The 14,552-nt window shown below is 37.7% G+C and overlaps 1 protein-coding gene across 2 annotated transcripts in view; it reads left to right on the plus strand.

Annotated features, from left to right (window-relative positions):
- THAP9 (THAP domain containing 9) overlaps nucleotides 1-13,266 on the plus strand; it is a 34,012-nt gene extending 20,746 nt beyond the window's left edge. Inside the window, exons 4-6 of one of the 2 annotated variants that reach the window (XM_069594520.1) lie at nucleotides 2,548-2,851; nucleotides 4,141-4,291; nucleotides 9,155-13,266. In XM_069594520.1, coding sequence (XP_069450621.1) covers nucleotides 2,548-2,851; nucleotides 4,141-4,291; nucleotides 9,155-11,135 — 2,436 coding nt within the window. In that variant the 3' untranslated portion in view covers nucleotides 11,136-13,266. The remainder of the gene's footprint in view (nucleotides 1-2,547; nucleotides 2,852-4,140; nucleotides 4,292-9,154) is intronic. The other variant, XM_069594521.1, reaches the window with a different exon arrangement.
- The last annotated feature ends 1,286 nt before the right edge of the window (nucleotides 13,267-14,552 follow it).

Here is a 14,552-nt window from a genome sequence, read left to right on the forward strand (position 1 = left end):
TACAATACTTTTGTTTTTTTTTAATATATATGTAATATTATGTAATATTTTTAAAATACATATGTATTAATAATTATGCTTTGGAAGGTGTATATATGCAAATCATGCCTAGAAATATGTAAAGGTTACTGACATGATCGTAAAAATCAACTAGTGAATGTAAATAGCCTTAGAATTCAGGGTTTTGTTTAAATATGAGACAGTTTTCATAATACTGAGCTGGCCAAAAAGTTCCTTTAGTTTTTAAGTGAAAATAAAAGACACATTTTTCATTTCACCAAGAACTTCTCTGAGTAACATATTTATTGTTTTGTTCCATTATCTTCTGCTATTTTCCAGGCAATTTCATAATTCTGTCTTCCCAAAACTTTCTATGTTTTTGAGCAAAGAACTGTTGCAAGTGTCTTTCACAATATTCCAGGGAATTAAATTTTTTTCTGTTAAGGTAACTTTGTAAAAACTGAAATAATTGGAAATCCAAAGGTGCAGTGTCTGGTGAATACAGCAGGTGAATCAAAACTTCCCAACAAAGCCGTAACAGACTTTGCCTGGTCATTAAAGAAACACACAGTCTTCCGTTAGCCTGGTGGAAGATTGTGTATTTTCTATTGAGTAATTCTAGATGCTTTTCATTGAGAGATGCTTTCAGTTGGTCTCATTGGGGTTAATCACTTGGTTTTCCAGAAGGAGCTCATAATAGAGGACCACTTTCCAAACCCACCATACATACAATATCACCTTCTTTGGATGAAGTCTGGCCTTTGTGGTTGGTGGTGGTTCATTTCATTTGCCTCACAGTCTCTTCCATTCCGCATTATTGTCTAATATCCACTTTTCATTGCCCATCCCAATTTGTCTTCAAAATGGAATGTTTTTGTTACATTTCAGTAGAGAATTGTCACATGTGGAAATATGGTCAAGGTTTTTTTTCACTTAACTTATGTAGAACCCATATATCAAAGTGATGAACATTACCAGGCTGGTGCAGATGATTTCCAGTGCTTGATTTGGATGTTTTGAGTAAGTTTGCTATCTCCCATATGGTGTAATGTTGATCGTTTTCAATGCCTCGATTTGATTGCTATCAACTTCAACTGGTCTACCTGACCATGGAGCATCATTCAGTGAAACCTGCAGCATAAAACTTTGCAAACCACTTTTGATGCATTCAGTCAGTCACAGCACCTTCTCCATTCACTGCACAAATCTTTTTTTGCATTTCAGTTGCATTTTTGCCTTTCTTGAAATATCAGTAATTAAGTGTAATATGCTGAAACTGTTGCTTTTGCCCCACCTTCAATATTAAAATGGCTACACAAAAATTCACCAGTTTTGATAGGTTTTTTTTTTTAATGCATACTGATATGACAGCTGTCTCAAAACAGTCTAACAAAATTGTTTCAAATGAGGTTAAAGACAACTTTTTGTAAGATGGCTCTTTTTTGTTAGAGCCATCTTACAAAAAAGAATGAACTCTTTGGCCAACCCAATACTTTGAAATTATCTACCCTTTATTTTGGCTCTCCCCCAAAATGTTATTGATTTTGACCAGAAATGTACCTAATCATTAGCATTGATATGGAAGGAAGTATACAGGAAATAGAAGATTTTCTATGAGTCAATCACCAGTATTGGTGTTATATTTTTATGTTTCTTTTCATTGTTTTTATGTTATCCTCTTACCCCTTAGTCACGCACTCACTCATATATTACTCAGTCACTGTCTGCAGTCTTCATATAGTCACCCAACTACTCTATCCTGGCACTGCCCTATCTTCTTATTCATTGGAATCTCTTGTTGTTGTTGTTTTATCTCATTCCCTCTTTCAGAAGAATATACTTGGTGTCACATCCAAACTTACAAGTTCCAAGAGCTTTTTATTAATTGATTTGTGCATCTCTAACTGCTCTGAATTCTCTTTTGGAACCACAAATACTTACCCACTGCATATATGATAAATTGCCTTGCTTTTATGATTTTGTTTAAAATCAGTAATAGTTACAATTTATTGAGACTCACAGTGGTCCAGGCAGTGCACTAGGCAATTTATGTAAATTAGCTTATTGTATCCTCAAGTCAACTCTGTATTGTTATCCACATTTTATACATGAAAAGGTAAGGGATTATAGAGGTTAAATTACAGCTTTAAGTGAGGGAGCCAGGAGTCTTAATTCCAGGGCCCATGCTCTGTCCTGTGCCTTCCCTTCTGCACAAATAACTTCCCAGTCCCCTTCATTAACCATGTTGTTACTCTTTCAAAGAACAACTCAAAACCTTCCCAAATTATCAACATCCTTCACTAGTTACTTGAATAATTTCAGAAACTCAGCATTATGCTACTATTTCTGTATGGATCCCACCACCAAAAAACTTGTGTACATTGTCCTGGAGACTATACATTTTTAAAAATCAGAGATTATTACCTTTTCTTTCATACCTAATTCTCCACAGCAACCAGGTGAGTGCTTTGTATTCAGTGATATTTTAATAGATAATCATTGTGTGATAATTTCTAAAATAAACCTCATTTTCCATTTGTGTCCTAGGTTCTCCAAGGTGTACACCTTAAAGGTAAAGCAAGACAGAAAATCCTCAAACAGCCACTTCCTGATAATTCTCAGGAGGTTGCTACTGAAGACCATAACTACAGTTTAAAGAGACCTCTGACAGGAGGAGCAGAGAAACTAGCTGAGGTGCAGCAGATGCTACAAGTGTCCAAAAAGAGACTTGCTTCTGCAAAAAACTACAGGATGATCAAGAAGAGAAAGGGCTTACAACTAATTGATGCGCTTATAGAAGAGAAGCTACTTACAGAGGAAACAGAATGTCTGCTACGAGCACAATTTTCTGGTATGTTCCCCAACGACCTGTGCAATACTTACTGCACAGCTCCTAATTTTTATGAAATATCATTACATTTTTATTTTGTATTGCCTATGAAAGTATGCCTTTAGCCAAAGAGTCTCTAGCATAAATAAGAAAACTGAAAAATAATCACCAAAATCTTGTTACAATTGTCCATTTTTAAAAATTCTATGTTTATTACAGGAGAAGCCAAGAAATGTATAAATGATAAAAATAACACATAATCCTACAACCCAGAAATAAGATCATATAGCTTATACCATATATTGTCCTTTTCACTTTTTATAGTCACACTCTTGTCACTGCAAATTCTTCGTAAGCAGTTTTAACTGCTGCATAATTTATCACTAAAGCCTTTTTTGCAATGAGTTGAACTAGATAATTTGCAAGATCTCTTTGAGTCTGAAAATTGTGTAAGTCTCCAAAGTTTTTTCTAAAATACTCTATAGAGTATATATACGTCCATTGAAAGACTGTCTAGTCTTCTTCGTGAACCAGGATATTTGAAGAGGGGTAACACGACTGAAGCGACTTAGCAGCAGCAGTAGCAGCAGCCACATAAGAATTGCCAACATACTCTTTGATGAAAGGAGTAGGGATTTTTGGGCTTGCATTCTGGTGTAAAAAAAAAAAAAAAAGAAAGAAAGAAAGAAGCATGTCAAAAGGAGTAGATACCTCCAGTGGAGGAGCATATTTTGTGTTTTTCCAGGAGGGGAATATAGGTTATAAATAGGGGTCCTCACCAGGAACAAAGAATTTTGTTTCTCAATGGTAGGAAAGATTTGTCTGTTTATTCTGATTAATGCCGTACATCATATCCCTCAAAATGTTTCTCATGTCTAATTTTTACTCTCAAATAAATGATAACCAAGGAACAAACTAAAACAAATGAATGTCCTCACAATCCAGAGGAAATTTTAAATAATTTTAATAATAATTTTTTAAAATAATTTTTTAAATAAATTTTACTCATTTATTTCATTTTCTTTCCTGTTCCTCCAAAAATATCCACATAAGCTGCTAATGAATAGTAAAACATAATAACTCAAGTTGAAACACTTTTCGTCCCTCTTTTTAGTGAAATGGTCCACAGTGAACAAGATAAATTGATCGTCTCTAAGACTGGATAGTAACCTCTGAACCAACTCAGTTAAAATGTGATTATATTTGAATTTTGGTGCCTAGCACATTTTTATATCCAAATACGATGATCTATATCTGAAAATGTTACTGTACACGTTTTTCATCACAAAGAATAAATTTACTCTTAACAGATTTTAAGTGGGAGTTGTATAACTGGAGAGAAACAGCTGAGTACTCCGCAGAAATGAAGCAGTTTGCATGTACGCTCTACTTGTGCAGTAGCAAAGTCTACGATTATGTCAGAAAGATTCTTAAGCTGCCTCATTCTTCCATCCTCAGAACGTAAGTGAATGACCTTTTCGATGTAAAATAAAACATACTGTTCTTTCTTGCAGTTTATACACTAACGCTGTGTGTATTCATACTCTTCGTTTCGTCTTTCTCTTTTTAAAAACTTCTGGGTGGTATTTGCATAGTATCACAGTCTCGATATTTGATCAGCAGAGTGAGGGCATGTAGGCTGACAATATTTCTTTGCATTTTTCAGATGGTAGAGACCCTCTGGGTGGTAACAACTGAATCTTGAAATAGTGGAATATACTTCAGTAGTTTTGCATACTTCATATACTTCAGTAGTTTTAATATGTGACTAATCTAGAAAATCTAGAAGAGTTCTAGACTGATACCGTTGGTTTGAGGCAAAGATCACTGGTGCCAGTGCAGTTATCCAGAGAACAGATTTATGAAAAATATCTGTGGTCAAAATACATAGATAGGTTTATTCTCTCTTCTTGTTGTTCAGTCACTAAATCATGTCTGACTCTTTGCCACCCCATGGACTGCAGCACACCAGGCTTCCCTATTATTCCCTATTATTTTCTCTTAGTGGGAAGCAAAAAAACACAGTGACTGTGATGCCTTATAAATTTAATACTCACTATTCACGGTTATTCAAAATACTGGTTTTACAGATCCCTTTATTTTTATTTGGTTCAAATGGCAACAGTGCATTGCCTCACACTTCTGGAAGCTAGAGGTCCAAAATCAAGGTGCTGACAGGGTTAGTTCCTTCGGTTGTGAGGTGAGGGTCTGTTCCAGGCCTCTTTCCTTGGCTGATATAGATGGTGGTCTTCTCCCTGTTTCTCCACGTCGTCTTCCATTATCCGCATGTGTTTCCGTGTCCACATTCCCTCCTCTTATGAGGACGCGGTCGTGCTGAATTTGGGTGTGCCTTAATGACCTCATTTTAACTTGATGAGTAAAGATTCCCATCTCCAAGTAAGAGCACACTCTGAGGAACTGGGGATCAGCATGACAATACCTCTTTTTCGAGAGATGCAGTTCAATTTACACCAGTCACATTCCTGCTGCCTGGGCCTCCCATTACCTGGGAACCGTAGGCTAACTCCTTCCTGTGGCTCCCAGAGCCTCTGTGACGAGGCTGGGCTCTGCAACTCATCTCCTGCCTCCCTCCCTGCCCTCTTAGAGTCCATGTTCCTTCCATAAGGCATTTCTTGCCGATTCTGGCCTCGGAGACTTTCTCCTCCATCTGCCTGATATGCCCATTCTCCCTGTTAGTCCTGGAGGTTAGCCCTCACCCTTCAGACTCAGATCAGATGTCGCATCCTTTCTGAAGCCCATCCTGCTGTCCCTCCAATTCTGGCCGAGGTACCCTCTTGCACACACAACGTGGAACTGAATCTTAGTATTTAAAATCTTAATACTTAGTACTTAAAACACTGTCTACCTTGTGAGACTGTGAGCTGCTCAAATACGAGGTCTGCGTCTGGTTCTCTGTTACACCTCCTGCCCTGGCAGGATGCCTGGAACACAGTGGTCTCTTGATAAATATTTATGGAATGAAAGAATGCCTGGATGGGCATTTAAGATTGTGAACAGATGTAAGGAAAAGATCTGGAAGAATGTCTTTAAAATATTAAGTGTTTTTTAAAAAAATTATGTATTTATATTGAAGTATAGTTGATTTGGGAAGATCCCTTGGAGGAGGGCATGGCAACCCACTCCAGTATTCTTGCCTGGAGAAGCCAATGGACAGAGAAGCCTGGTGGGCTGCAGTCCCTAGGGTCGCACAGAGTGGGACACAACTGAAGCAACTTAGCACACGCAGTTGATTTACAGTGAACAGGGCTTTGTTTCAGGTGTACAGCAAAGTGATTCAGGTATATGTGTATATACATTCTTTTTCAGAGTCTTTTCCATTACCGGTTATTGCAAGGCTTTGGATGTAGTTCCCTGTGCTGTACAGTAGGCTCTTGTTTTGTATCTGCTTTATATAGAGTGGTGTGTATATGTTAATTCCAGATTCCTAATTTATCCCTTCTGCCTTTTTGCCTTTGGGATCCATACTTTTGTCTTCTATGTCTATGAGTCTGTTAGTTTTATAAAGTTCGCCTATTAACAGTGATTTTTTTTTTAACTTTCCATTTTGTACTTTTTTGTATTTCATTTTTTTTAAAAAAATGAAAGTATCATTTTATACAATCAGAAAAAATTTTTTTTTTCACTTTTGAGTCAGGGGAAAAGTTGGTGTGAGAGAGAAATCAGTTGCTTCCTTACAACTCTGAAAACCTGGTTTGGGTATTTCTACTCTAAGTTATAAAAACTTAAAGAAAATGAAGTTCACTTGTCTTTCTGCCAGATAAGCTTTAGTCTAGTAGTTGTGGACATTAAGATATCATTCAGATTTCCACTTAAAAGGCAGGCTCACCAGAACGTAAGCTTTTTTAACCTGTTTAAGCTAGAACTCTTACTTAGAAGCATTAAAGAGTTTCATTATATACTTACTGTATGTGTAACACAGCATCTTTAGAGTTCATTTGAGAATCCTAATGCGAAAGAATAAATTTTAAACAGTTGATTAAAATTTGGTGACACACTTGAAAAGGGTTTTTCACCATACCAGTGAATTGTAGCACCCTGGTTGAGAGCCACTATATGTTTTCTCATTGTCTTATTTTCCCCTATTTTAAAATATAAACAACTGATTAATACTTTTTGCCTTCTAAATAGTTACAGTATGTCTTTTGCATCCTATAATTGTTTTTCAAATCTTTCAAATGCATCTTGAAATCAATTTAGTGAGTCATAATTCACATTAAATTTTATATATGCATTTATATGCACACATACATATAGTAAGGATATGGCATATAATAAGGGTAAATTCTGTTTATCAAAATTCTGGGTTGCAGCAATTTACCTGCAATGTAGGGGACCTGGGTTTGATCCCTGGGTCTGGAAGATCCCCTGGAGAAGGGAATGGCTACCCACTCCAGTATTCTTGCCTGGAGAAGTCCGTGGACAGAGGAGTCTGGCGGGCTACAGTCCACGGGGTCACAAAGAGTCACACACGACTGAGCAACTAACACTTTCAGATTGCAGCAAAATATTTGGAAAGCCCTGTCCTGAAATACTTATGGAAACATACTTTAAAATTTCAATTAAATAGAGATCGGCTAGTCTAGGAAGTAATCTTGGCAACCTAGAATATAGCCCCCGAATCAGAAATTCAACCTAAAAAAAGTCCTTTGAGAGTTATAAAAGTAAACTTCAGCAAAGACAGACACTTCAGTCTACCTCAGAATCCATTTAGTCTTATTTTAGACAGTTATGAAACTTGACTACTTCCTCTCCTGATCTGTAGCAAGGTAGGGTAAATTAGAACTGATGAGAATTCTGTCAGTTAGTGACAGTCACCAACAGTAATAGGAGACAATTAGCAACAGCCTGGAAAGGTCAAGGAAACTGTAAAAGACTTCCCTGGTGGCCCAGTGGCTAAGAATCTGCCTGCCAGTGCAGGGGACATGGGTCCGATCCCTGGTCCAGGATCCCACGTGCTGCAGGGTGACGAAGCCTGCGGCCCACGAGCACTGAACACGTGCACCTAGAGCTGGTGCTCTGCAGCGTCGGAGCCACCACCGTGAGAAGCCCGTGCCGTGCAACAAGGAGCAGCCCCCACTCTGCAACTAGAGGAAGCCCTCGGGCAGCAACGAAGACCCGGTGCAGCCAAGATAAAAAACAAACCAAACTCCCAAGATAAATATCATAGTATAGGTGCTTTTGTTGGGAGCAAGCAGACACTTAATTGTCCCAAAGGGCATAATTCTTTGACTGTAAAGACAGTCAAGAAGGCACTGAACGAGGGTCTCAGGAAAGCTGTTTCCTATTTGTGCATGACCAGCAGCACAGCATGGGCCAGGCATCTTACCCTATCCCTCTGAGTTCAATCCCTGGGTTGGGTAGATCCCCTGGAGGAGAGCATGGCAACTCATTCCAGTATTCTTGCCTGGAGAATCCCCATGGACAGAGGTGCCTGGCGGGCCACAGTTCACGGGGTTGCAAAGAGTCGGACACGGCTGAGCAACTCAGCATAGCACAGCAGCTGCCTCACTATCTCCTCATCTATAAAATGGGGTAGATGTACTAGATTTCTCAAAGTTTTCTTCTCCCTCTACAATTTTCTCATTTCAGTGAATATACAGGGAAGGCTGGTTTATCATCTAAATTATAAACACATGAATTAGAACAAACTAGGTAATTGATTTGTACACTTCTTTTAAGTGAATAAGAAGTTTAAAATTATTTTGTGGTATGTTTGCGTCTTAAAAATGCTGTTCTGTTTTTTTTAAGTTTCTCTACTGGGGCTCCCCAGGTGGCACAGTGGTAAAGAATCCGCCTGCCCAATGCAGGAGGTGCAACAGATGCTGGTTCGATCCCTGGTCGGGAAAATCCCCTGGAGGAGGAAACGGCAACCCACTACATTATTCTTGCCTGGAAAATTTCGTAGACAGAGGTGCCTGTCCTTTGGGTTGCAGAGCTGGACACGACTGAGCAACTGAGTGCACACACTCTAGTTTCTCCATTATCTTACTGTTTTATGGTCACAATAGGAATATATGCTTGAAAGTGTCAGTACAATTTGGCTACTTGCCTTTATTTCAACAGGGAGTTGAGGCTACTTTAGAACCATTTAAGGCATTTCCCCTTTTTTAATGTCTTCATTAGCGGTTTTTAAAAAAATATTTGGCTGCACCATGTCTTAGCTGTAGCACGTGGGATCAGTTCCCTGACCAGGGATCAAACCCAGGCCCCCTACACTCGGAGCGGGGAGTCTTAGCCACTAGACCACCAGGAAAGTCCGTCTTCTTCTGTGTCTTATTATTTTTCATCTTTTACATTTTCTAGATGGCTGTCCAAATGCAAACCTGGTCCAGGTTTCAACAGCAACATTTTTTCTTTTCTTCAGCAAAAAGTAGAGAATGGAGACCAGCGATATCAGTCTTGTTCACTGATGATTAAAGGTCTGTCTCTCACACAGCAGCTTCAGTGGGACCCCAGCAGTCACCATCTGCAAGGGTTTATGGACTTCGGTCTTGGCACACTTGATGCTGATGAAATGCCACTCGCCTCAGAAACTATTTTGCTCACGGCAGTGGGTATTTCTGGTCACTGGAGTACACCTCTTGGTTATTTTTTTGTAAGCAGGGCCTCTGGATATTTGCAAGCTCAGCTGCTTCGTCTGACGATTGGCAGACTAAGTGACATAGGGATCACGGTGCTGGCTGTCACGTCAGATGCCTCAGCTCACAGCGTTCAGATGGCAAAGGCCCTGGGGATACATCTCGACGGAGACAACACGAAGTGTACATTTCAGCATCCTTCATCTTCCAGCCAACAGATTGCCTACTTCTTTGATTCTTGCCACTTGCTTAAATTAATAAGAAATGCATTTCAGAATTTCCAAAGCATTCAGTTTATCAATGGCACAGCACATTGGCAGCACCTTGTGGAGTTAGCAGCGCTAGAGGAACAGGAATTATCACACATGGAGAGAATCCCAAGAAAACTTGCAAATCTGAAGAACCACATACTAAAAACGAATTGTGCTGCCCAAGTCTTCAGTGAGAGCGTGGTCAGGGCACTAGAGTGTTTGCTATCATTAGGCCTGCCTTCTTTTCAGAACTGTGTTGGTACCATCCACTTCTTACGCTTAATTAACAATCTGTTTGACATTTTTAATAGTAGGAACTTTTATGGAAAGGGATTTAAAGGACCTCTATTACCTGAAACTTTTAATAAAATCAACCATGTGTTAACTGAAGCCAAGACTATTTTTGTTACATTATCTGACACTAGCAATAATCAAATCCTTAAAGGTAAGCGAAAACTGGGATTCCTGGGATTTTTGCTTAATGCTGAGAGCTTAAAATGGCTCTACCAAAATTATGTTTTCCCCAAAGTCATGCCTTTCCCCTATCTCCTGATGTACAAATTCAGTCAGGATCATCTGGAATTATTTCTAAAGATGCTCAGACAGGTATCAGTAACCACTTCTAACCCTACCTGCATGGCATTCCAGAAAGCCTACCATAATTTGGAGACGAGACACAGATTGCAAGATGAGGTCTTTCTAAGTGAAGTAAGCAGCCTTGACATTTCAATTGCTCGAAGGACAGACCTGGCCCTCGGGACAGTTCAGCGTGAGTATGGTGTCAGCGTTATAGAGAGTCTTTTTTACAAAGAGGATATTTGCCCAGACTGGTCTGACTGTTTGCTAAGTGAGGCATTACTAGACCTGTCAGTTCGTAGGCGAAATCTCACCTCTTGCGCTGGTTATATTGCCAATAAGTTATCAGCTCTTTTAACATGCGAGGACTGCCTCAGTGCACTGTACGCATCGGATCTCAAAGCCTCTAAGATTGGATCCCTGTTATGTGTTAAAAAGGAGAATGGTGTGCATTTCCCTTCTGAAAGTTTGTGCCGAGTCATAAATACTTGTGAGCGAGTTGTGAGAACCCATTCAAAACCGACAGTTCATGAACCACTGCTTCCCAAACAGAGGGAATGTTACCTTCAACAGAAAATATTATATGAGCTTTCTGGGCACATTTATCTTTTTGTAGAGTTAGATGAGCATCTCTTTGATGGAGAAGTATATGCCATCAATCACTTTGTAAAGTTACTAAAGAATATCATAATCTGTTTCTTAAAGATCAGAGCTAAAGATATAACTCAGTACTCCTTAAAACACCACTCAGAAAGAATTGAGTTGAAAACTTTGTCAAGGAAATACTGGTCATCTTCACAGAATTACAGATGTTCAAGTTTTGCCAATACCAATAAATTCAGACATTTGCTAAGGAACAACAGATACCCATTCAAATGAAGGACCTAAAATATATTAACATTTTTATTAAAAATAATTGGCCAACATTTATTTTAAAATTCAACTGACAATATTTTACAAATTCTGCACAGTGGACAAGTTTGTGTTTATGTCTTAGGAATTTCTATTATGCACGTTATCAAATCTGCATGGAATTTGGTAGGGCTTGCATTTCAGAGTTACCTAAAAAGTAAAAAGTGAGAAGTCAGTAAGAACAGACTAGCTAACAGGTGCTGTGTTTGAATTTACCACTATCCAACCGAGTAATCAACTGGACATATTTTAAAAACAAGTGAGAATGGCAGAAACGAGCACAATATTGTAAAACAGTTATCCTCCAATAAAAGTTTTAAAAGGTGAGAATAATGACAAAGGAGTTACTAAACCATTGACTCCTTTTATAAAGACTACATTCCCAGAAAGAGATTTGGTCTACAACTCTTAAGAATAACACCTGAAAAAAAAAGAAGACTGTTAATCAGAATACCTATCAAACTGTGAATATAGTTTACTTACACATGAAAATTAAGCCAAGTTAAATACCAAACACTACAAAAATCCTTTTGCTGGGGTACCTTTAAATAGAAATAATTAAACTCTATTAGGCAGAAGGTAAACAAACACATGAGCCATGAAATGGACGATTCCTTGTGCTACAACCAAGCTTGGAAATGTTGTCTGGGGAGTATGCAGGTGATGTAATTTTCACAGCCCATTTGTCTGGACTTCATACTACTACTCTGAATAAAGTGGGTACTTGACTCCTATTGGAGGAGCACAGTGCTCATCAGAGAATGAAAAGAAGCCTTTGTTTAACTTCTTCTGAAGAGGATAATAATGAAACATTTTCAGTTTGGAATACTGTTGTTTCATATGTGATAAATCAGTTGGGGAAAAAACAGTCAGTTGGGAGAGTATGAAAAAGTTTGTCTTAATCATATAATGAGATTTTTCAGAAATTTGGTAGAAGCTTAAATAATCTGAAGATGAAAACACACTAAGAACAATTTTCTCTGTTCTCTCATATCCAGATCTGAAAAGATAAAATATGATAACATATAGTTATATGTACTTTCAGAAATGGTATTTAAATGGAAAAAAAAATGAACACACATTATTCACCTGTGTATGTAAAATATCTCTTATTGTCATTAATGTTCATAGACTACAGTTAATATGAAAACAAAGTTATAAAAGATTAAGGACAGGTAAAACTTCAGTTTTATTAATTGAAATTCCCCATAAATAGTATATTTTGATATATTTCTGCTGGGTCTACCTCAAACAAAGGCTTCAGTTTTGAACTGTAACCAGAATTGTCCTGTATTGCATTTTATAAGGAGATATTTCTAGGAAGTCTGAATACTGTGGGTTTGGTTTTGTTTGCAGTAGAATGAGTTTAGATGCACCAGGATAAATCTTATTTAAAGGAAGCCTGTTTATGTCACCACCTTTAACTTATTGCTTATATAAAGTCAAGTTTTGTACTTATTTTTGCTTAAAACTAGGTTCATATCTGTAGTGTCTTATGTTCTCGCTGTTACATCTGACCCATGTCTTCTGTAATTTATTAAAATAGTGTTTTGCATTTATTTAAGTGCTGGGTATAAACTGGACAAACCCTGAAGACAAGAATTTTTCCATCACTGCCACTAACACAGTTAATTGTTCTTGCCTTAGTGCGGTGTTCCAAGTCTGATGTCAGATTTACTTGATATGATACTCTTCACAGTGAACTTTCTGTTCATACTTGATTAGGGTAATTAACAGTTTACAGTTTCTACTCAGCACCCTTGTTCTTTCTCTTCTTCAGAGAAAACAAATATTCAGAAATGTATCCTTCCTACTTTCAACAGATAGTGCTGGAATAACTGGATATACACGTGCAAACGTTAACTCTAAATGGAGCAAAGACACAAATGTAAGAGGTAAAACAACTCTCAGATTAAAATAGTGGAGACTTGGATTCAGCAATAGCTTCTTAGGACACCAAAAGTACAAGCAAAAACTTCATCAAAATGGGAAACTTTGTGCTTTAAAGGACACCCATCAAGAAAGTAAAAGACAAGCTATAGAAACATTTTCCAAATCATGTGTCTGGTAAAGGACTTGTATCTGAGTATACAAATAATAATAAAGGATAAAACCACCCAGTTTTCTAAATGGGTCAAGAATACGAAGTTATTCTTCAAAGGAGATATACGTGAATATGTGCTCAACATCACTAGCCTTTTGGGAAATGCAAATCAAAACCACAATGAGATACCACTTCACACCCACTAGGATGGCTGTAATAAAAAAGATAACAGGCATTGGCAAGAATGTGGAGAAACCGGAACCCTCATACATTGTTGGTAGGAATGCACATCCTTTGGAAAACAGCCTAGCAGTTCTTCAGAAGGTTAAACATAGAATTGCCAGATGACCCAGCAATTCTACCAATGGGCATATACCCAAGAGAAATGTACAAATTTCACAGCAGCATTAAAACAGCTAAAAAGTGAAAAAGTCCAAATGTCCAACTCATGAGTGGATATATAAAAACTGTGTTGTATTCGTACAGTGGGTCACATGGTATATGTTTTACATTGTAACAAACTATCTTTTGCTGTGATGTACCATGCAGTACATTAACCAGAAATATATGAAAAGTTCTAGTTCTCTACTTCCTCCCCAGCATTTGCTATTATCAGGGTTCTGTTTTGAATCAGCCGTTCTAATGGGTGTGCCATGGTATTTCATTGTGGCTTTCATTTCTTTTTCTAATGACTGAACACCTTTCTAATGATGCTGAACATCTTTGCATAGGCTTATATGCCATTCACTGTCATCTTCGGTGAAATGTCTGTTCAAGTCTTTTGCCTCTATTTTAAGGAAGGTTGTTTTCTTATTGAAAACAGTTAAGAAATAAAAACTAACAGTAAGTTAGTTAAATATTCTGGATAAAAGTACATTATTAGATGTATCTTGCAAATATCTTCTCCCAGTCCATGGCTTTTAAAATTTGATTGAGGTAAAGTTGATGTATAGTTGAAGTTGCAAGTGTACAACATAGTGAGTGGTTCACAATTTTTTAAGGTTAGGATGTGACTTTTACTTTACCATGTTTTGAAGAAGACATTAATTTTAGTCTAATTTATTGATTTTTCTAGGGATCATACTTCTTAGTTTCTTATCTAAGAAATCTTTGTCTAAACCAGTCCCAGATTTTTCTTCCTGTTTTCTTGTAGATATTTTCCAGTTTTAGGTTTTGCATTTAGGTTATGATCCATTTTCAGTTGACTTCCATGTGTGGTACTTCATATTTTTACATACTGATGGTATCCCAGCACCATTTGTTAAAAGGACTGTTCTTTTTCCAGTAAATTACCTTTGATCCCTTGGCAAAAACTGACCACATAAATATGAATCTATTTC

The sequence above is a fragment of the Ovis canadensis genome, chromosome 6 (genome assembly GCF_042477335.2).
Source record: "Ovis canadensis isolate MfBH-ARS-UI-01 breed Bighorn chromosome 6, ARS-UI_OviCan_v2, whole genome shotgun sequence".
Classification (NCBI taxonomy): Eukaryota; Metazoa; Chordata; class Mammalia; order Artiodactyla; family Bovidae; genus Ovis; species Ovis canadensis.